The 23,748-nt window shown below is 34.3% G+C and overlaps 1 protein-coding gene across 1 annotated transcript in view; it reads left to right on the plus strand.

Annotated features, from left to right (window-relative positions):
* Positions 1–23,748, plus strand: part of PTPN4 (protein tyrosine phosphatase non-receptor type 4) — a 67,075-nt gene that overhangs the window by 37,290 nt on the left and 6,037 nt on the right. The window contains exons 13-24 of the mRNA XM_010175820.2: positions 5,624–5,758; positions 7,004–7,162; positions 12,158–12,317; positions 13,774–13,857; positions 13,943–13,999; positions 15,372–15,528; positions 17,070–17,236; positions 18,683–18,773; positions 18,859–18,920; positions 19,688–19,834; positions 21,889–22,017; positions 23,308–23,456. Coding sequence (XP_010174122.1) covers positions 5,624–5,758; positions 7,004–7,162; positions 12,158–12,317; positions 13,774–13,857; positions 13,943–13,999; positions 15,372–15,528; positions 17,070–17,236; positions 18,683–18,773; positions 18,859–18,920; positions 19,688–19,834; positions 21,889–22,017; positions 23,308–23,456 — 1,497 coding nt within the window. The remainder of the gene's footprint in view (positions 1–5,623; positions 5,759–7,003; positions 7,163–12,157; positions 12,318–13,773; positions 13,858–13,942; positions 14,000–15,371; positions 15,529–17,069; positions 17,237–18,682; positions 18,774–18,858; positions 18,921–19,687; positions 19,835–21,888; positions 22,018–23,307; positions 23,457–23,748) is intronic.

Raw genomic sequence — 23,748 nt, forward strand, 5'->3', positions numbered from 1 at the left:
TATATACTCTGGATAAAAATGAAAGTCACGGCTAGAACTGCTCTGGTGTTTTATCAAATCTTTTTTGTTATTTTTTTGGTAATAATATACTTGGTTCTTCTGTCCTCAGTAATTTTATTTTCCACTGTTGCTTTTAACTTAAGGAATGCAGCATTCATCCTCACCTTTTGAGTTGATTAGTAATGTTGATGACTGATACATGTCTGAGGCATATCTGTGTAAATCAGTGAACTGAAGTCAATGGCATGTTGTAGTGAATACACCTCGAAAGCCTTTCAACAGAGCATCTGTTTCTTCCTCTGTCCTTCCCATCAGTGTGCAATTAATGCATTTTTCCATTTTAAAGACTTAGTATTTTCAGGGGTGAAAAAACTTGAAATATAAGACGTTTCTAGAACACCCACGTGGTTTAAGAAGCTTAATGTAAGAACATGACCTTTAATTCTTTGTCTTTTAAACATTTACATTTCAAGTTAAAATACCGAGTAATGTTAGCCTTTTTATATTCATATAGAGGATAAATTTTGCTTTTTAAGGTTTTCCTGGTATAACGTGACTTTCGTTCCTGCAACCTGCCTTTCCCTTTCTCAGTGTGTCTTTCTTGGACAAAGTCATTGTGTTGTTGAACAGCTTTTTAAGCTGTCAAGCAGCAGGCTTGTTTCAGTTGCTTTTCAAAGTTCTGCTAAGTATTGGTTGCTTCTTGCTATGAAATCAGGAGCATGCTAGTGTTACAGTCAGGTCTTTCTTGAGAATTAAGTGGACACATAAAAAAATAAATCATTACTGTCGCTTTTATTATTACCACATCAGAAGATTTATTCAAGATCAGTTGGGGGGAAAAAAATTTTTCAGTTTTTTTTCCCTAGAGCAATCCAGATTTGCACTCCGTTTTATCAATATCTAACTAGAAACTGCCTTATTTGAGCTAATATTGTCAAAGGAAACTTCTTAATCATTTCTTTTTAAGAAAATAACACAATTAGTCATATTGAGATATTGAGTGATCTGTTTGTTCTAAGTTGAGAAATGGTGGTTGCCACAAGTAATGATCATCTAGCCCTTGCACACTGAGCACAAGACATGGAAATAAAGTTTCTTAACAGCTATTTGGATAAAACAGTTACAGACTACAAGTAGTAGGCTTAGCTGTTTGTTCTCAGGATTTTACTTTAAAATTAGCTGAAGTAGTATTAATGGATTTTTTTTTCCAAATCATAAAAGCATTTCAAATTAATTTTAGAAAAAGGAATCTTATTATTGTGAAGGAGATAGTCTGTAATAAATTTGATACCTTTTGCAGATGCTGTTTTCTTAATCTTCGTATCTTCATACAGCACTAACTTCAGCACTTAGAAAACAGTTGCTGCAGTTATTTAGATTTTTTTTTTTCATCTTCATCACACCTGTTCTCTTGGCCTTATTTGCTGCAGAATACTCAAAACCCAAGAAAACCTGTAAGAATTAATTCCAGGACCTTAAAGTGAAAGAAGTTTGATCAAGTGATGAATTGAGAGATTTCTTAAAGAGCACTGTTCTCTCTCAAAGTCCTTGCAAAATATTCTAATTCTGTTCAGTTTTGATGGAGTGCACTGGAGCTGAGAGGAGATAGTTTATGCACGTTGTATGATAGTGAGTGGGTGTCTCAGTCATTTGGATTTGCAGACTCCCTATCATTGAGTTGCAATCTCTGTTTCCAAATTTCCAATCTTGCTTCAACCATGCATTTATTCAGGTTAATTAAATAATTCCTTGAGTGCTTTAAATTGCATGTCATTTGTGGTGTATCTGCAGATTTATATATAGTTTCAGTCGCTTGGTCTGAAGCAGTAGTTGCCAGTGTTGCTGAGAAACGCGTTCCCTGTACTCCTTGTCAAAATACAAAGCAAGGCCGTGGCTCCAGGTTATATTTCTTTTTAGGACAGAAATGATTTTAAAGATTCCCAAAGAATATCCTCTTTCTTTGCCAGCTCCTGTGAGAATTTAGCACTTCTCCTGTGGGATGCAAAACAAATTCTGCCTTGGAAAGCTTTTGTGTACTGTAGCTGAGCTAATATAATTTGTTGTGCTTTTTTTAGTTGCATTATGTAATTTCATCCCTGCTACTACTCTTTTTTTTTTTTTTAATTATTATTACTTTTTTTAATTTGATGCAGTGTCATAGCTTCTAAGACTGTTCTTGATTTTGGGGGCAGGTAAAGTTTTCTTTGTCCCTACTCAGGTAGATAGGACTTCTTCCAACTTTTTTAGGAATGTCTGAAAATTAAATCTGAAAATAGTTTACTCTGTTAACTAGCAGTGCCCAGTGCTGGGGTGTAATAGAAGCATCCAGACTTGAGCAGACAAATGTGGAATTTAGAATTTCAGAGTTTATTAAAGCATTTAAAAAGTATTTTACAGCTTACTTCCCTGCTCCCATCTCCTCAGCTGCACTCTGGCATGAGAAAATTATTTTATATTGTAAGAAATTAGTGATACAGGAGACATTTGCAGGAATATTTCACAATATATCTTAAATGTTAATAAAAAACCCCTTACTGTTAGATTTAGAAGTGTTGGCAGGAGAACTAGTATCAAAAAGCCACAGCACTGATAAGTTCAGTGCTGCAGTGTGGTAATTTTTTCTTTGAAATTTCTGCAAAGACAGGAAGCGGAGGCAACAAACATGAGTGGGTGGGACTCTGAGGTTAGAGCTGTTAATAAAATAATTGAAACAAACCTTTGCTGATAAGTGCTGCAGCTGTTTATCATGGCAGTAATGTATTATTTATGAAAGATCACAGCCTATTCACACTAAAAGGTGAGTTTTCTTAACCTGGATTTTTTTGATAGGGAAGAAGGTGACGCTTTTCTCATTTTAGAGTTATGTTCCTTTGTTGCATAGATTGAGGAAGTTTTCAAAAACGTAGTTACAAACTGTGACTTAAGATGCAGTGCAGTGGGGTTTTTTTGAAGCAGTCAAAAATGCAATTTTTGGAAAAACTTGTTTTTTCCACTCATTATATACTTTTGTATCTCTGTAATTTAATTTGTTTTATACAGGCAAGGATGATGCCCTTTCATTGTTGTTGCATATTTAAAAAACAAACCACCACCAACTTTCCTATATTCCACTTGTTGCTTTTTTCACTGAAAGTAAATAAGGCTCAATAGCTGCCTTCACATGTCTGTCAGAAATACTGGATCTGCAGTCCTGCATTTACCTAATTTAGCATTGGATATATTACGTGCCTCTGCATTTTTCCCTCGGCCCATTCTTTGGTTAGTAGAATCCACCTCTTGGCAGAGCTGGTTCTTGATGCTAATCTGCTGGCTGCAAGTGTGCTGTCAGCAAAGCCTAGCTAATCATAGCTTTGATTAATAAAAGAATAATGAACAGATAAGGTTAGACATGCATTTCAGTTCTGCTGGTTTCTTTTTATTTCACCTGTTCTGCACTGCTCAAGTTTGCTCTGTTTGTGAAGAAAAATATCTTAAGTGGTTTGAGTTGCTTGCATTTAAAGCAGATTACAGAAATTGAAATGCTGGTTTAATTGACATGATATTAAGCTAATTACTTTTTGAATCAAATTAATACTGGTTAAATACAGTGAAGCAGACTAAGAAACTGGATGTGTTTTTCCTCAGGAATTAAATAACTGATATTTTCCCTGTTTTCAAATATCAATATACTATTAGATTTTTTTTTCCCCCCAGATGGAATAAGACCTGAAACAGTAGTATTTAGTATAGCCCATCTCACTTAACTGTCTGAAATTTGTCAGCTGTTGTTCAGTAAGTCTTTAAAGCAGCAAAGCAGCATGCAATATGTGTTCAGAACAGCTTTTGGGTGTAAAACCAAAAATAAACCCTCCACACACAGATCACCACTCCTTTAGTATCAAACACTGTTGACAATAATAGGACTTATTATTTCTGCAGATGAAGATAGATTATTTGATATGATGCTTGACTGGGTTCTCTTGTAGACTTTTTTTTTAATACTGAGAACAGTCTGCTCAAGATAGTGGCTTGCATTGAGTTTTAAGTTCCATGAGAAGCAAAAATGTATTTGTAACTAAGGTTCTCATTTTCAGAAGGATGTAATTTGCATGTGGGTAGTTCCTTAATTTCTCAAAGTTCCTTCTTTCTGGACCTGCACTTCCAGTAAATCAGTAAGGTGATAATGATGAAGATAAAGAACAGTTACCATGTGTCCCAGGGACACCAAACGCAGAAGTTATTTTGTGATATGGGTGTATGGAGCTGGGGAAAGAAATGAAGGAGTTATGCTGATACAATAATATCTTGTCGCCTCATTGTGCAAAGCTGGAGAGTAGAGAAAATATAATCATTGAATATAAAGGCAATTGGGAATGAAATTATAATGGCACGAGACTGGTGAAATTGAAGTATCACTGGAACAAGAGAGGGCTGGATAATGATAGAGGAGAAACTTCAACTGTATAGCACCATCAAAGTAGTAGAAGTAAAGTAAAAACTTGGTAACACAAAATACACAAGACCTTTAAGGATTGTTGGTTTGTTTTTTTTTTGTTTGCTAAAGAATTTTCACTTGAAAAAAAGAACCAGCAAAGTCTGGGTATGTTTAGTTGCAGGAAAAGTGAACCATCCAGTGTGATGGTAAGAAACAAGCAACCACATTTGTGGTCAAGTACAAATCATGTATTTGATTTCCAGTGCAAAAGGGAAATACAATATTTCATGAGGGATTGCAAGTATGGTCTCATTTGTGCTTAAGAAATAGGTGAAAGAAACAGCAGAAGGGGATCGTGTGTTTCCTGGGATGACTGCAGAATGAGAATAAAAAGTTTCCTCAGTATCAAGAAAGGGCAATGAGTAGAAAATACAATTCCTTTTGTGTAAAAACACTGGTGATAACGACCTTTAACCTGAAGCGTGTTTCTGGCACAAAACCAAATGAAGTTTGGTTACCCACAAATAATTTTAAACAGGATGATTGCATCAGCCTGGTGACAAAACATGTTCTGGAAGAAAGCATGTCACCTTGATGGGAATCCCTGATGAGAAAAAAAAACTCAGTAGCTCCATTGCCACGTTGGTGATTACAACATTTTCAATTCTTCAAAGTTTTTGGAAGGGTTTTTTTGGGCTAATGTTTCCACTGCTTTATATTTCCTAAGATGGCTGAATAGAGGTTACTTAGAGGTTTTTTGGGTTTTGGTTTGTTTGTTTGTTTTTTGGTTTTTTTTGTGTTGGGTTTTGTTGTTGTTGTTGTGTGTGTTTGGGTGTTTTGGGTTTGTTTTTTTTTTTACTTTTAAGTTCAGACCTCTCAATGTATCTTCTGTTTGAGTCAGAATCTCTTTTAGGCATCAGAAATATCTAGTGAAGTTTAGTGGGTTCTTCTTCTATCTTGTCTGTCTCCCTCCCAGCCAACAGTATTTTGTGACTGTATTTCACTGACTTTCTTGTACAAAGTACAGAAAATAAAGTAAAATATATTGAGTGCTGCCTATGTGAATACAGTTTTGCATTATTACATGTCTTTTCTTCCATATAATTAGGTTTCCTATGATAGAATATCAGTTTCATTGTGGTGAATTTTATGTAATTTTGTTCTTACCTCATATAATTTTTGGTTAGTGATTTTACTTTCCTCTTCTAGATCCCCCAGTAAACCCTTGGCACGGAAATTAATGAGTGGGATGGACTGGGAAGTAGTGAGTAGGAACTCACTGTCTGATGATAGGTTGGAAACACAGAGCCTACCATCAAGGTCTCCACCTGGAACCCCCAATCAGTAAGTAGCATTGAAAGTTCTCTCCCTAGAAGTGACTCTACCTCTAATGTGTACTTGTGTAATAGAAGGATTAATGCATTACAGAGACAAATAACTTCACAAATTTTGTGCTGAGTGGTTCACTGGAACATTTAACTCCAGATAAGAGAAACTGTTTGGAGGTAAATTTTAGGTGCTTCTCACTTAACCTATAAAAAGTGTAAGATGTAGCACGCTACCCTAAATTTGACAGCTTGAGTTTTCTCAAGCACAGTTCAAACTCAATTACTGAGTTGGAGAAGAAAAAATCTTATAAAATCTCTGTGCTATTTGAGAAATAATTGATTCTGGTTAATGCCACTTCTTAAAACATTGGGGAAAATTACTTAATCAGAAATCCTTGCAGGTTTATTCCTTTCAGTTTTTCTGCTTTTCTTTTCAAAGCTCACTCTTTTCACATGATAGAGCTTTCTGTGTTATGTTTGTAGTTAGTGAAAAATCATTCCTGATTTCTTTTGGAAAATAACCAGTTTTTTCAGTGTGCTGAAACTGACTTAGGAATCAGTATTATCCAATTTTGTCTTGCATAAACCAAAAGTTGTTAAGATTATTTGGCACTACAGCATATTATTCAAAAGACTGTTGTTGTAAATACCTATAGCATTTAAAAATTATTGTTAAAATTGTGTAATAATGATGCTCATAGCATAACATAACTTAATCATGCATGGGTTAAGAAACATGCCTATGTCACTATATTAGTTTTCAAAGGGGAAAATTTTGGGTAACAAAAGATAAGAATCTCAGTGCAAAGCTTATGATTCTTCTAGGAGAAGATGCAGGGGATAAAATATTCATCTTAATGAATCCATTTTAATTTCTGCCATGAACAGAGCCAAGATTTTTCTTCTTGGGGATTCATTTTTCTTCTCATTGACTGAACTGTCAGGTCAGTCAAGTAGCCTGTTCATTGGACCATAATGCTTTCAGTCTTCTTTAATTAAAAAAAGAAAGCGCCATTTAGTGTTTATGAAAATAATTTTTGAACACTTTTAAAAAGAAAATTATTAAATTTAGCATGCTGATCTGACAACATAATTGTTTCCTTTATTTTGTAACCTTAAATTGTTTAATAGAAGTATGTGTATGAACATATGCTTGCACTGAGAGGAAGTAATTATTTTAACATTCCTTTGTAATGGTGTAAGAAATGTAGATTAATTATAATATTCTTTTCACATTGCACTCCTATGCTTTCCCTCTCAGTCGCAACTCTGCCTTCACTCAAGAGGGAGCCCGGTTACGACCTTCATCAGTTGGACATTTAGTGGACCACATAGTTCACACTTCCCCAAGTGAAGTATTTGTAAATCACAGGTCTCCATCTTCCACCCAGGCTAATAGCATCATACTGGAATCATCACCGTAAGTTCTGTTAGCCATCACTGTATGGTAGCATGCAGGGCTTCTAAAGATTTTAGAAATCTTCATCATTAAGAATTTATTGTTAAATGTTTGGGTCAGGGCGAGCCCAAAAATCTAATAAAAAGGTAGCTGTTGTTTAGGGAGTATTAGTATAGGTCTTACTGAAAATCAAATGATACAGAAGTAAAGACCTATGTCTGACATGTTCCTGGTGCAGGATTGCGGTACCTTCCTCACCCACCCACCCAAAATGTGGACTTGCTCTAATGTCACCATCAGTGCCTGGATGTGGAAGTGAAAGTTATTTTTTTGGTAGAACTGAACTATGTTGTTTTGTGATCAAAGTTTTTCATTCCCATGAGTTTGGAAATTTTGCTTTTTGCCCTTTTTACCAGGGCACAGAAATATGAGTGAGCTTTACAAATTTCTTAGCCAAAATACCTTTTTAGCACTCCAGCGTTCTGAGGTTCCTAGTATGTTTTGTATGTTGTTATAGAGTATATCTTTATTTTTTTTAAGATAGCACTATCAGACTTTTTTCTGTTATGCTGAATATTCTTAATAGTATAAGTTTTTTATGCTATTATTATGTGTTAAGTCCAGAAGCATGACAAACAAAAAAAGTTGAGTTATTCAAAGATATGAAATACTCAATAACTTGTGGCCAGAGCACAAATTAATTGGGGAAAAATGAGTCACAATATACACCTTGTTAACACTGCCAGTATACCTTGTTATATGTATGTAGCTACATGTGTAATGCTAAATTTGCTGTCATAATTTTATATAATCTCTGTTAGCGAGGAAATTGTGTAAATGGTTTCAAAACCATTTGAGAACTATAAAATAGCACATACATAATTGCACGTCTATAAACAAATTGTGTGTGTCAGGAAAAATTACTCTGGGAAGGTATTTGAACACAATCTTAAAACCTTACTTGGACTGTACCTGCATTTTAACAACTGTGCACAACTTTGGAGGAGGAAAGAGAATACAAAATTTTTTAAGTTTTGTAAAATAACACAAGACACTTTTAATGATAGGATACAATAGTTTTAATTTGACTGTCACCTAGTTATTTAGCTTTCAGAGTTATAAAATGGTAATTTGACCTAATAATATAAAATCTCCTTTTTTTGGTGTGCTTTTTTAACCTATTCACATGACAAGGGAGTCTCAAAACTGGTACACTTGTGAATCTTTTTTCTAATTATTAGAGTTTTGCTGTACAAAGGCCACACAGGGTCAGGTTCCTTCTGTTCCAAGACTTCCAATTGAAGTCTGTTACGAGAATGGTAAAGTGGTGCAGTGAAGTGAGCATGATTCTTAAATATTGTCTTTTATTCATTTACTCTAAGTTGTAAAAGATGTTCCTGAGTGTCCTTGGGATTTGTTTATTTAATACCTGATTTCTTGTGCAAGTCACCATAGAAATGAGTCTTAAAAAGAGAAGTGGTTTTGTAAATTAGTTATGCAATTATGGCTGTCCTTTTTCATGATTTTGCAATTTTCATGCCCAAGCAGAAAAACTATCACCCTTCCATCACTAAGTTTTGGGTTTTGTTTTGTTTTTTTTTCCCTTATTGTAAACTTAAAAGTGGAATTTAATCTCCCAGTAGAGATATCTAACATAAAATATTTTTAAGAATGAGGATGTTGACTGTCAAAAACACATGAACTCTATTAGGGTCTTCTGAAAGTTTTGGGTGATGTTATTGATTCAAGATTGGAGATTTATGAAAGCAAGTAGTAGTCATGAAGTTCATATTAGCTATATAATTTAAAATGAGATTGGTTTACAGTCCAAAAAAACTATTTCTTAAACAATAAGACTTTTCTGAGTGAAAAGATTTGAGTAGTCCATCTGCTAATTTGTTGTGAATTTTTATTTATTGATCAAATTTACATATGTAAGAAAGTCAGAGGGGCTAACCTGACAGGCAGTAGGTTTAGTGTTCTCTCTGAGTTTAGAGTCAACATAGCAAAAGAAATTAAGAGTTTCAGTGCAGTTTAGAAGGATGTAATAGCTTAGCTATTACAACTTTTATTCCACATTTTTTTTCTTCATCTGCATGTGCTATTCAAAACTAAATTGAGAGATTTCTACTTGTATTTTCCTGAGGTAATTATAATCTTAAATTCCAAAAGCGCGTGATTTGTGTTTAGTTTAATAAATTTATGGGAGTGTGTATGAACTTTTTCTTAATATATTAAAAGATCAGACCGGATATCTGTAACAAAAACACCCAAAGCTCGTCAGTGCCAGGGTTTGTGTGTTATCTTATTATTATGTAAATTGCTGAGTGCAGTAACAGAGAGCTGCTTTGCCTGCAAAATAGGCTGCTTTCACTGCCATTGTCTAAGCATTCATAAGGAAATTCAAAGCTGACTGAGTAAATATAAAGCAATGAAGTTTTTGCCCAAGGCTTGATTGTTAGTTCTCACAATTCATTATGCTAATATGTTACAGTACTTATATTGCTGCTTCTAAAATGCTTATTTAAGTAACTTTTCAAATCTTTTCTGTAAGTTTCTATGTTAGGTAGGAATTTATTTGTCTTTGTTGACATATATATACAGACATCTAGTCAAACATAAGTGCTCATCTTTTATTTTTATTGGAACTGGTTTATGTCTCATGTTTTCTGTTCCTTTTTTATTCAATATAAAACTCTCAGGAGTAATTGTTTGCAGGAAAATACGTACGTATGTTGCCCTTCACTTAAAACCCTGAATAATCTGTGCTGGCCAGACTTGAATGAATAGATGCATAGGCAGCTAGAAAGCTCTGGGTGACCTTTTGTAAGTCGATGTCTGAAGAATTTATAGCTACCTTGAAAATTCATTGTTGGTCATCATAATAGTTTTATCTTTCTCCACAAAAATGAATTTAGAAAAGCTGATTATCCTGAAAAATAAAATATAAGGATGACATGCTTTTTTTTACTGTTGCTTGCATTCAGAAGTGTTAAGAAATACTTTTATTTCCTAGTGTGTTTTTAATGTGGGATTCTTCAGACATCAGATACTGAATAATTAGTACTCTTTCTTTTAAGACTGCATGAAAAAATATTTTCTTAAAGTTGAAATTAAGCAAAAATGTACAGAAAAAATATTGTTAGGATCTTTTCAAGTATACTGCTTTTATGGATTGACAAATTTTATCAATATTTTGTTTTTCTAAGCAAAGTGACTAATTTTTTTAAAACTGAAATGGAAAACCTGTGGTTTTTCAGGGTGAAATGTTTTATTTCCCATTCAATTTTCACGCTTTTTGAAAGAGATTCATCCAGTGAAATCACTGTAGACAATTGTGATCTGATTTTTTTGTTATTATTTGAAAATATGTATCTGGGATCTACCTTTAATTACACAGAAAAAATTATACAATATGGAATTTGATGTGTGCCTTAACTTTTCTAACTTGCAGCAACTTGAAATGTTATGCCATCTTATAATGAGAGCCTTACCTTGCTGGCAGTTTTCTGTGGCTAGATCAGTGAAACAGAGTAGGACCACTCAGGTGGTTACCCATTCTTCTTAGAGGGATGTTATGAGTTACCACTACAGCTTGCTGATAACGAAAGGAGCAGTGTCCTATTTCTGGCTCCTGGGCGTGTACTTCCCTCCCCGTGCAGTGGCTGACCCAGTGATGAACCAGTTCACCTTGTTGAGCCAGTAGAGAGCTATTGAAGCTTGTCCAAAAAGTCAGTGTATTTTTGCTTGCTTGGTAAGCTGCCTCAGCCAAGGGAGGAGCACCCGCGTGCTTCAAGGAAGGAGCCGTGGGCGACAGAAAGAAGAGGCACCCATTTTTGGTGGTAGCTTTCTCTTTAGGTTTAACTGTAACCTGTAACTTCATTCTTGGTGGTTTTTGGAGTTGCCACTAGTATCAGTGGGCTGTTGTCACAAGTCATTAAGTTACTTAATAATACCTTTTAATGTGGTTCATGGAGAGGAAGGCATGTGTCCTCGTTGCTATTTGGAAACTAGCATTCAAACTCAGTTAATGGGAACTATGTGCTAACTGTCCTTTTGGGCCTCTCAGAATGTTCTTAATTCTTAAATATAAAGCCATATAATGAAAGGTGAATCATATTTATGTAAGACAAATTATACAGTTCAGCTTTTATTCCAAAAGGCCTAATAAAGGAAATTAACCATTTTATACATAAACACACCAAGCATTTTTATTAATCTACAGTAGAGTGCTTGCAGATCTAAAACAGAATAGAACTTTCTGCTATTTAATCTTCAGTTAATGGTGTTATAATTCAACTAAAAATGCATGCAATTAATTCCATTTTTACAAATGTTTCAAAGCTGCTCATGTTTCAAAGGGCTATATGTTCAAGAGGAGAGAGAAAAAAATCAAAGGTCTCTTGAAACGTATGCATATACTTTTAAATTGAAAAATTAAAATGTAACACATTCATCTCCAGTGGGCTTTTCAAGTAAATGTAGGGGGACTGTTCAGTTGTCTTCAACTTGTACTCCTTCTATTTTTAGATAAAAAGCCAATAACTAGTGTGGGAGGACTTTGTTATCCTGCTTGTATCTGTTTTTGAGGTTTAAACTGAAGGCATTAATTTAAGATACAAACTAATTGATTTTCTTACTGAGCAAAACATTGACATATCTATTTTAGAAATATTTTTTAGCAAGAGTACAGAGTATAAATACATTAAATTTTATAATATATCAATATAAAGTGGGTTAAGAGTGCTAAAACTATTTAAAAAAAAAAATTGTATAAAGGATGAACTGACTGGTTCTGTGTACAATTGCTTGTAAAGGAAAAAAGCAGTAACATCTCTAAACATACACTTCCAATATATTCCACCACAGTACGTTTCTGAGGTTCTAAAAATGTGTACAGATAGTCAGCTTTCAAACTCTTGAGTTTCCTCTATCATTTTCCATCTATTTGGAGCCCTGAAAGAGCTGTCAATACCTCATGATCATCCCGTTTCCTACTTCTATTTTGGTGTTTAGATCTCAAGAGACTCCTATAGATGGGCAGCCTCCTGCGTTACCACCCAAACAATTTAAAAAGAACAGTTGGAACCAAATTCATCATTCACACTCACAGCAAGAACTCGATAACCACATTAATGAAACATTTGATGTTCCTGCATCACCTGAAAAATCCACAGTAAGTTCTTGGCTCCAGTTTAACCATTCTGCTTTTTATCAGTCCTCCTTTTCCTGAGCTTGGTTCTGATGCGTTTCAGAGTTGTTGTGTTTGTGCATGACACTGCAGCATTCCCATTAAGTGTACTGTCTCTTTGCTAGCTCCCGGTATTTTTTCCACCTGCTGGAGTAGTCCTTTGTCATTTGTCATCAAATGACTACATTGGGATGGATACACAAACATTTTGAACATTAACTTTTCAGCACATGCAGAAATTTCTAACAAACATCTTTGAGAAGTCATTTACCATCAGTTTTAAAGAAGACCTTGCAAACCCTACTGCTGGTGTTTAATCTAGCTTTTATCAAAATGTGCCTACCAGCTTCTAGAGCAGTTTTGTCAGGAATCTGTGGTTGTATTTCTCAACGGAATTTCCAAGAAAGAGATTGTACCAAAAGACTTGTGACAAGGAATATAAAAATCTGAGCAAAAGTTAGTTTTCCACACTTGAGCACATGCTAGATGAGTAAGCTAGTCAGTTGATTATTGTCTGACTGAGATGAGATCTCACTGACCATTTTTGTGATTTTTGTCCTCCCAGAAGTTTTCAGATGGTTCTGGGTTTTATACTGATGTGGGACAAGAAACATTCTGCAGGATGGGAAAACTGTTTAACATCCAGGTGTAATAAATACTGTATAAACAGTTTTGCCAACCTCAAACATTCAAAATTATGAGTCGGCTCCCAAAATTGATATTTTAGAAATGCCTTTGGTTTATTTTTATTTGCATTCTGAACTCTAAGCCTAGGGTGTTCTCTCAGGCCTCGTTACAAAGTTAAAACCCATAAAATCCCTATTTAATTTTATAGCTGGGGTTTTAATAAAACAAGCAGAAGTGAAACTTGTAAATTTATGAGCATTTTGGGAATGTTGTAAAAAAACTTTGCTTTAATTAAATAATGAAAGAATTTTTAACAGCATTGTCTTCTGTTAGTGCTTACCTGAGTCACATTAAAGTACTGTTCTGATTTGAAAGGTAACACTACTTTACTCACCAAGTTTTTCTGTTCTGTATTCAGTTATCTTTACCAAATTGAAAAAAATAATTTCCTTTGGTTCTGCAAAACCAAATCAAAAAGATTCTGTTTTCTCTGTACATTGTTAATATGATTGTTTGCTGTGGTCCAATGTTATATTAGCATTTTATAAGCCAATTAGTCTTTTCTTACACTGTTTCTTACTTTAAGCTTGCTTTGACAGAACACACTTTTAACTTAGTTATGTCCAAATCTTTTAAATGTGTAACTTTTCTATGCAAAACTCAAGATAAGACATTTGCTCTATTACCTGATGTTTTCTCAAGTGTCCAGGAACAATTACTTGATGAGGAAACTCTAAAATTATTACATACAGTATCCTCAAAGTTTAACTATGAACAAAATCTATATTAATAAAATATTATTTTTGTTTATTAGCCCAATGGTGGTGTCCCCCATGACAATCTTGTTATGATCAGAATGAAACCAGATGAAAATGGAAGGTTTGGCTTCAATGTAAAGGTAACAATACATCTATTCCCTTCATGTCTGTTAAGATTATTTTCTGACATTTATTATTTATTACTAATTTAATTTGTTTCTAAAGGGTGGATATGATCAGAAGATGCCGGTAATAGTGTCCAGAGTAGCTCCAGGAACACCTGTAAGTTATTAAAAAAAACCCCAAATTTGGTAGCAATATTTGTGTATCTTGAAGTATGTATTCAAAACTGTGAATTATTTCATAGCTGCCTATGAAAATAGTTTGTGCTATAACGTTATCCTAACAAAGCAAATTAGATGCAGTAAGAATTAGTTGGGGCTACATAACATTTTTAAAAGTTCTTCAGCCCTCAAAAATATTTTTTCTAAATGAAACAAAATTTAATTTCTGAAAATTACATAGAGTTACAGATGTTCAGTATGCACTGATTCTTGAGCGTATCATCCTAAAAATACATTTACTTTATTACTTTTTTAAATGTAGGTATTAATGTAATTTCACATAAATTATATATTGAACAAGTCTTTTAGTATGTTAAAAATAACTAAATTAGCTAATCTCTCCTATTTTAGTGACAGATGTAGCTGAATAAAGCCAAGATTTAGATTAAAATCAGACATCATGAATCATTCATCAGGTCTGATTGTCTGTTGTTACTGATGTTTAATAACTATCAATATTGTCTACAAACTAGGCACAATATTTTGTCAGTTGATTGCCGAAAAATACTGACCTGGTATTCAGCTGACTGGAGTCAGCTCTGTTCATACGTTTTAGAGCTGAGTGAACCATTTATTCGCTAACATATAAGTACAGCTTGCCTTTTTTTTTTTTTTGACTATTTGAAACTATTAAAATGTTTACCCAAGAGCATTGTTCTTGTCCCTGTTAATTATATCTGAGATATTTAATAACATAAATAATTTTGGCTGAATGCTTCAAACATCCACTCTCTAAGGAGAAGATATTTGTTGATGGCATGTGTTCTTTTCTGCAACGATGTTTAGACTGATTATAATAATGATTTTTATTACCTGATCCCTCTCTCTGGGACTACTGGGATTTGTGCATTGTCTTCGATCCTTGTCTTACTCTTGTCATTACAGTTGTGATATTTCACACCTGAAGCATTTAAGCCTGTGAAATTGATTTGGACAAGGCTTTGCCATGTTACTGCCTTCCCTTTGAAGATAAGAACATCCTGCTTTTTCATTTCCTATAAAGAATGTGATTCAAACTGAGAAGCTTTCTACTTCAGCCAGAGGAGTGGAGTAAAAGCTGCCAAAATACGTTACAATGACAGTCCCCTCCCAGTTGCAAATTGATTTGTTCACATGAATGGCACTGTCTTACATATTGTGTGATACTTAAATTTATAATTTGAACACAGTGCAGCAACCTTAGCAACTAGGCTGTTAGGATTCAAATCCCCAAGTATAGTTCCTTTAAGTTGCTATTTTAAGGTGAGAAATTGGAAATGGTTTGTTTTACAGTTTTGTTTGTTGTTTTTTTTTTCCTCCTCACCTTGCAGGCTGATCTCTGTGTCCCTCGTTTGAATGAAGGGGACCAGGTTGTACTGATTAACGGCAGGGATATAGCAGAACATACCCATGATCAAGTTGTTATGTTTATTAAAGCTAGCTGTGAGAGACACTCAGGGGAACTTGTGCTCCTAGTTCGACCCAATGGTGAGTGATTTGTACGTAATAATAATAAAAAACAGCAACAAAAAAAAAATCCCCCAAAACCAAGAAACAAAACAAAAAAACCCACAACCAAAAAACACACCTTGCTTTCATTTTCTATCCTCCATTTTGTGTCCTGAGATGGAATGCTTAACATCTTTGTAAGGAAGAACTCCCTTCTTTGAAAAGGAATAGCAATAACACAATGTATTTTACAAATCTTGACTGATCCCATACTCTGAGCTGTGCATAACTACATATTGAAAATTAATAGGAAACTCAGAGATTGAATATTTCTAACAGAGAGCTAGTTTAAATTTTGTTCTCACTCTTGCTGACAAAAATGTCCAGAAAGCTATATGAATATTGAATGCAGTTTCTGAGGTTGTTGTTATTGCCTTAAGAAAAATAAAAACCACAAACAAAACCCCCCTAATCAAACGCACAGTGTTTGGATGACTTTGGAGGTAGATAAATGCAAAATCCTTCCATATGTTTTTAAAATAATCCAGAAAAACTGGTAAGATTTCTGCTTGAGGAGGCTTAGTAGAAGAAAGTGATAAAAATGCAGTCTAAATAACAGCTTGTGCAATATATTAATGAAATACGCTGTTGGAGCATTGCCAGCAGATGGTCATTGGATTTAATCCTGCTGCACATCCCAATTACAGTACAGTTGTACAGGAAAAAGCAAAATGAAAAATAATTATGTTTAATCAGAATAATTGAAATTACTTTGGGAAAGTACCTCAGCCACCTCATAAACCATTTTTCCTTTATTCACTTATTTGCACTCCCTAGTTGTGCTCTCATTCTGGGTGTAAGTTCTCTTGCAGCTTTTGTATGTTTACTTCCTTTTTCAGATAAAATTTTTAACTTTATTTACAGATTTACTAAAACAGTTTCCCCTTGTGTGTTGATTATCTTTATATTCTGGACAAAACCATTAAGAGTTGTAGAAGTGAGGAGCTGCCAGTTCCTTCCTTCATGATCATAGGATATCATTTAAAAACAGGTTTTCAAACAGTGTATGTCTCTGTTATGTATAGTAGAAGATGCATATTATTTTTCAATTTCTTTATAGGCAGGGCACACATACAGCATTGAGAGCATTATAATAGTATATACTAATGCCATTTTCTCAGGTGGTCTGCACATCTTGCCCTAATTACTGAAGTTTAAAATCAAAGTGAATTAAAAGTAAAAATGTAAATGCAATTATAATGATTTCAGAGGCACGATGTAAGAGTCTGCCATCAGACAAAGTAGGGTGTAACTTGCGTTTTGATCAAAATTTTAGCAGTCAGTGATGTGCTTTCACTTAAAATTACTATTAAACCAAAAAACAGTGTTGTCATGGATTATAATGACCAGTGAAGGATCCTTACTGATGAGGATTAAAATCAGTGTGTTAATAAATGTGGATTTTTCTACAGGAGAAACACTTACATTTTTCCTGTTTTAAGTAAATGACTTAGAGTTTACTTAACTTGCCAGACAGCGTGTTCAGTCAGAGCGTTCATACCTTTTATTTTTTTTTTTAGCTGTCTATGATGTTGTGGAAGAGAAGCTGGAGAGCGAGCCTGACTTCCAATACATCCCTGAGAAATCTCCATTTGATGGTGTCCATCAGGATGATAATGCTCTGAGGGAATCCATGATTCAGCTAGCAGAGGGGCTTATCACTGGAACTGTTTTGGCTCAGTTTGATGTGAGTACTGTGTCGCCTGCAGCTGTGTGCAAGTTCCAAGTCTTTTGGGATAGTAATTATTTTAAGCAGAGCAGATTTCAATTGAATTTCAGTAGAGTCAGCATCTTTTAGCAAAATTGACTTAGGCTCTCAAAAGAAAGATAACCAAAAAAATTCAGTCCTGTATTGAAGCACTACATGTGTGAACTTAAGGCATAGAATAACACTAATACTAGTTTTTGTTGTTGTTTACTTACAACTTTTTATGGTTACCAGGGACCTATGCTAATAAAATACTTTCATAGAGTTGAAGACTGAAAGATGTATACCAAAATAAGTGTTCTGTACTCAGACCTTCATTCCATATCTAAGTTACTAAGTTCCTGTAGATACTGAATGGCAGCTGAGCTGTTGACATTTCATGGACAATCTCAATGAGGAAAAGTAAAATTACTAAAGGAAAATACAACCCTAAAGAGTTACAGCCATGACCTTAAGTGTTAATATAACACTGTCTTTTGTAAGTAGTTGATTTTTTTTATCCAAAAGAACAGCACACTTCTTACGCTGTTAGCCATAGTCTTTCGTTAGCACTAACTTGTGACTTAGTGATATTCCATCTTTAATGCAGGAGATCAAGTGACTTAAAGCAGACAGCAGTAGGTTTTTAAAACACAGCAGTGTAAATTCTGCAAGTTCCTCCCCAGATGGAGACCTAGCACTATATATTACAATTTACATTTATAAAATATATTTATAAACTATTCTTTAAGAACTTTGGTAAGATTTATATATAGAAAGATCTTTGTCGAAGTAATTTAACCTTAACCATACTTAACCTCCTTAACAATACTTTTTTAGTCTGCCAAACAGAGTCAATGTTTAAAAGTATTTGAAGTGCTTTTTATTGAACCTGGATCATTTCACTGACACTGTTTGCAGCACAAGAGTTGTTGCAGTGCATGTCTAAGGAACAAGAGTGTAGGAACTTCTCTGTCAAAGGAGATTTTGTGCCAGAAAAGCATGAGGTAGCCCAGGAATCACTCTACAGTTATTGAAATATGGAAGGACACTGGGGTGGGGACTTGAGAGGAAGTGAAACAACTGCAATGTAGGTAGATGCCTATATATAACATAATGTGCTTGCCTTAAATCAGTGTGGAATGTTAGTATCAGTCAATTCCCTTACCAGTATGCAATACTGACTTTTCTCTGGATCAATGTTCTTATGCAAGCTTGAAATTTAATGTTGAGTTTGTCTTTAAACAAATTGCGATGACATCTTGATTATTTTCAGTGATCCCACAGCATAACTGAATTTGTAGTGCTTTCTTTTGAAAATTATTTTCATGTGTGTCGAAGCTACCGTTGCTCAGTAGTTTGTTGTAAAACATTATCTCTAGGCAAGTAATATACTGATGGGTCTTTTGCATCTATTATGGTCTGACCACCGGTTTTGCCTTTTAGCAATTGTATAGGAAAAAGCCTGGAATGACAATGTCTTGTGCCAGATTACCTCAAAACATTTCCAAAAATAGATACAGAGACATTTCGCCTTGTAAGTATGTGTGTTTGTATATGTGTTCTAAAAGTATTGTACTGTGGTTAGTAAATAAGTAACATCTTTCTAAAAATTTTTTCAGATGATGCTACACGGGTTATTTTAAAAAGTAATGAAGATTACATCAATGCAAATTATATAAATGTGAGTAGTATTTTTCAAAAGAGCTTCTGACATTAAGTAATTTTGCAGCTTTTCAGTGAAGGTGATTTAAAAAAATAACATTTTCATAAATCTAGTTCAGACTAGAATGGCTGATTAACATATAGTCAGATGGTTTGAAATTTATGGTAGATATACTTACTTGCTAATGCTTTGTGGTAGGTGTTTTTATAAATGAAACCAAGAAAAAGAAAAAATGCTAAGAGAGGCTAGCTTGCTACCAGAGGAGTTAGTTCTTTAATCAGTAAGGTTTAATTTGCGACCACTTTCTTTTACATCTTTCTTTTCTTTTTTTTTTTTTTTCTTTTTCTTCATTGTCAGTAGTAACAAAATTACAGCTACCTACTTTTCCTTTCAGGAACAAAAAACAGAGATTAAATTAAATTCCAAGATCTGTGTTTTAAAAGCTAGTGTCAGAAACCCACAGAGCATGAAATGTTTGCACCTGAATTGTTTGCTAACTGGTCTATTTTTTTCTTGTTTCAACCATTCAACCATTGATCTTTATTATGGCAACTACCTAATTGTCAGTTAATATGTGAAGTGTACTTGGATCTTTGTAATAGTTTTGCATGTGAAAAACTTTGAAGAATTTTTATCTGTGCCATCCAATCCATATTTACTAACTTATAATAAATACAATTAATATAGTTGGTGCTTTTTAATGTATTGATTACTAAACACTAAATGTCTGATGCCTGACTTACATTTGCTGTAAGAATTAAAATAATCCTTTTGTCTTATCTTAGATGGAAATCCCTTCTTCCACAATAATAAACCAGTATATTGCTTGTCAAGGTCCATTACCGAACACTTGTCCTGATTTTTGGCAGATGACTTGGGAACAAGGCTCATCTATGGTTGTAATGTTAACGACTCAAGTTGAACGGGGCAGAGTAAGTAAAAGATTTTCTTAGATACTACTTGCATAATCTTCTAAAAATCTGTTGGTGATAACCTTTAAAGGATTGGAGGAATATACTATTATGACATATAATACGACTTCTTTTCATAAGGGCAGTGCATTCCTAGTACTGTTGCAATGATGACTCTTAAATCTGAAATCTTCTGATATTGTTAATGCAGCTAGTATTTAAGTTTTGTTGAGTTCTGAAATACAGGTCTTCACTTATTTCCAAAGATATTTTTAGTCTTTGGTTCTTTATTGTAAAGTAAAAAGCAACTAGAATTTACCTTCATAGGATTTTTTTTTTTTCTCTAAACTTCAAATGAAGGAACTCCCCAAGAGGTTTCATCAGTTTCTGTAGATTAGTTCTTTGATATTCAGAGAGATTAATTTTTTAAGGCAGCCTAACATAGCTTTGTAGTGTTAAGATCCTGTGTCTGGATGACTGTCTTTAAAAGAATCCTTGATAAGCTTGAAATCTAGAATTTTCATGAAATGTTCTCTGTGGCTATAAACATTTGTTTAATCATATGAAAGAAGCATTGTTCTTTAAGTCATTTCCATACAAAAAATGTGTTAAAGTAGAGTACTAGTAATAAAGTAATTAGGGTTATAAATGACTAAAAGTAATTGTGTATGGTGCTGTAAAAGCCCTTAGGTGTATTTTGTGGATTTTTGTTTTTTCTTTTATTTTGGGGGTGTTTTTTGAGCTATAGTTTCTCCTCAATAGCTTTGTTTATTATGCAACTTCATCCTTTGGAGACAGGCAAAACAATCTAGTCTGGTCATACACACAGCAGAACTCCAGAGTTGCTGGGTTTATAGTCTGGAGCATTCACAGTAGCACGGGCTGGTTGAGTGTGTGGACAGAAAGGACAGCGTGGAATAATAGTTTAGAGGAATTTCTCAACATTTCTTTTGAAGTTGGATGTATAGTAGGTTGTGGATGTTCTGATCAGCTCAAACTGCACCTCCGCTGTCTGTATATATTCTAACTTGTTAATAACTATATATTTGCTGGGAGGTCAGGCCACTAAATATAATTAAAATAATTGAAGGGGAGTTGCAGCAGTTTTAAACCATTTTTCAGTGACTCACTGTTAGCATGATGCTGCCTGCTCCCAGATAAACACAATTAGAGGGAATTTCAGTACAAGTGCCCTTTTAATTTGAGTTTTCTTTGCAGATCTGCTAATAACAGACTTGCAACAGCAGTTCTCTGAGGTTCCCCCACCCCTTCAATAACAGTATTTGTGGAGTTCTTTGGAGAGCTGCTTAATAATGAAATAAAAGGACTTATCTGTCTTATACCCATAGGCAGACTCCCTGCTCTAAAGCTGATCATGAGGCTACTGACATCACTATCCCACTGCATGCCGGGATGTCTCAGTGGAGCAGGAAGTCTGCAAATCTGGCTGCTCTTAAAGAATCGCCAGGTGGGTTGGAAAAACAAAAGTACACTTGAGCTGAAATGACCTCTGTAGTTAGGAGTTAAAGCAATATAGCTGAAAATCTTAGTGTTTGAAGTCTTCATTCATATTTGGTTACTTCATCAAGAGCCTTTGAAGTCCTCCATCTGCATCCCCTTAACTTCTGCTTTAGTTTAGCAACTTTTTGTTGCTTATCGTCTTTTTTTTAATTTGTTCTTTTCCCATATAAATGTGCTTTGAGAAGATTAGATTAGGATCTTGGAGGTCAGAAATGTTTATAAAGCAGCGTCTTTGTCACTCAAGTGTCAAGATGGAGTATTTATAGGTATACTTCTTTTTTGAATTGTAATGAAAGTCAAAGGCATCCCTCTTCAGTTAAACTAACCTCAAGAGCTGGTGCATGTGTCTCTGGAAAAGAGAACCAGGAAGTCTCTGTGATACCTTATTTTATAAACAATAATTAGGTAACACAGTCTATTTGGTAAGTAAATTAATAGTGATTACAAAAAGATCAAAATAGTCTTTAATGAGCAAAGGTATAAGGAACCTAGAGGGAACGAAAATAATACTCTGAATTTAAATATAGACATCTTTAAAAATGTGTTGACCTTAGGTTAAATGCCATCAGTACTGGCCAGAGCCATCAGGAAGCTCATCATATGGGAATTTCCAGATTACCTGCCATTCAGAAGAAGGAAATCCTGCTTATGTCTTTCGAGAAATGACATTGACTAATCTGGAGGTAAAATCATAATATATATTTTTAAGTATTAATCTGTAGAATCCTCACATGCTAGCTAAAACTTACTTAACCAGACTTTCTTTTCAACTTGATAGTATATCCACATAAATAGAACTGTTTATTTCTAGAGTAGGAGATCTTTAGAAAACGAGCTATATTGCCATATATACTTATCTATTATAAATTCTGCTCTTAGAAAGGTAACAAACCTTTCACTAGCAAAATATCACAAGGATTCAGTTTCTGTAATCATATTAATTGGTTTTAAATTATGTTAAAAATGTGTTATTTGTCCTAAAAGTCTTTACTGGTGTCTTTCATGCCCTGGACAAAGAAAGACAGTAATTAAAGAAGTTGAGAAACTTGTCATTCCCTTGATGTTTTCAAAACATGAGACACTAAAGGTATTTCTTTGTAGAGGCAAACAGTTGTTAATAATTCCATCTTGGAGAATATGTGCGAGTAGATGGAAGATAAATCTGGCTGAGAGAAAGATGAATTGGGATTTGTGACTGCATGTAAATGAAGACCTTCTTGAGCATGAATTGCATGATTTTCAGGGCACATGTAGTTTTCAGAACCTCCCCAGCTAGCATTTCAATCTCAGAAATGTTTGGAAATGAGAATCTGGAATTTAGTTCACGTACTGATTCCTCACTGCTTGGGTTATCAGATGAGATACCAGTTTTATAGAGCTCCCTTTTAGTCAGTTTGCAGTTAAAATTCCTTCCCTGTGTCCTTTTGAGACAAGTGCTCCTTTGTTACCAGCAGTGGAACCTCTGCAAATGATTCCATGCCTAAAGGTTATTTAAAGTACCATAACTCATGATACTTTTATGCTGATTATACAGTCTGTCCCTTCCACTAACCAGAAGCAGATTATGTTTCTGATATTAGAGCAAGGGGCAGGAGGGAGGGGAAAACAAGGTCATTCTGCATCTTATGTATAGCATGCTGGATAAAATTAAGAGGTGTAGGTAAAGCCAAAACAATGCTGCTGTTCACATGGGCTCTGAAGGAAAGCTTTTATGTCTCGAAGTCCCACATCTCACCTCCCTACCCCAGTTCTGTCATTTGATCTCGTAAGATGGTACCTCTTTCTGTTAGATTTGTTTTGCTAAAAATTTGACCACCTTCTTCATCTAGTATTCAGATAGATCATTGGTATCCTTAAGCTACTTTGATATTACATGCCATTTAATTTTTTTAATCTGTTGAAGATGTAAACTTTGAATTTTTTTTTTAATGCGACCTGAATTACCCTTGAATAAACTTCACATTTCTGATTAGAAAGAAGAAAGCCGCCAACTAACCCAAATCCAGTATATAGCGTGGCCTGATCATGGAGTTCCCGATGATTCCAGCGATTTCCTAGATTTTGTGTGTCTTGTGCGAAAGAAGAGGGCTGGCAGAGAAGAACCTGTTGTTGTTCATTGCAGGTATCCATTTTTTCACAAATTTATTAAATCATCAAACTGAATTTATTTATCATCAAATAGCTTTTCTGTGCTTTGTTGTTGAAGTAAATATTTAATTGTATCTACTTGTGGGGATTTCAGGAGAACTCAACATATAATTAAACAATTACTTGAAACTGTAATCGTATTTCAGTAAGCAAAATTTTGAGTATCTACATGCAATGATCTGTGCAAAGATTTTGTTGGTGGTGGTTTTTTTGTTTTGTTTTATTCACAGCTATGCTAACAGTCTGCATAATAATTCAGGGAAATG

Source organism: Antrostomus carolinensis, unplaced genomic scaffold (assembly GCF_000700745.2).
Source record: "Antrostomus carolinensis isolate BGI_N321 unplaced genomic scaffold, ASM70074v2 scaffold14329, whole genome shotgun sequence".
Classification (NCBI taxonomy): domain Eukaryota; kingdom Metazoa; phylum Chordata; class Aves; order Caprimulgiformes; family Caprimulgidae; genus Antrostomus; species Antrostomus carolinensis.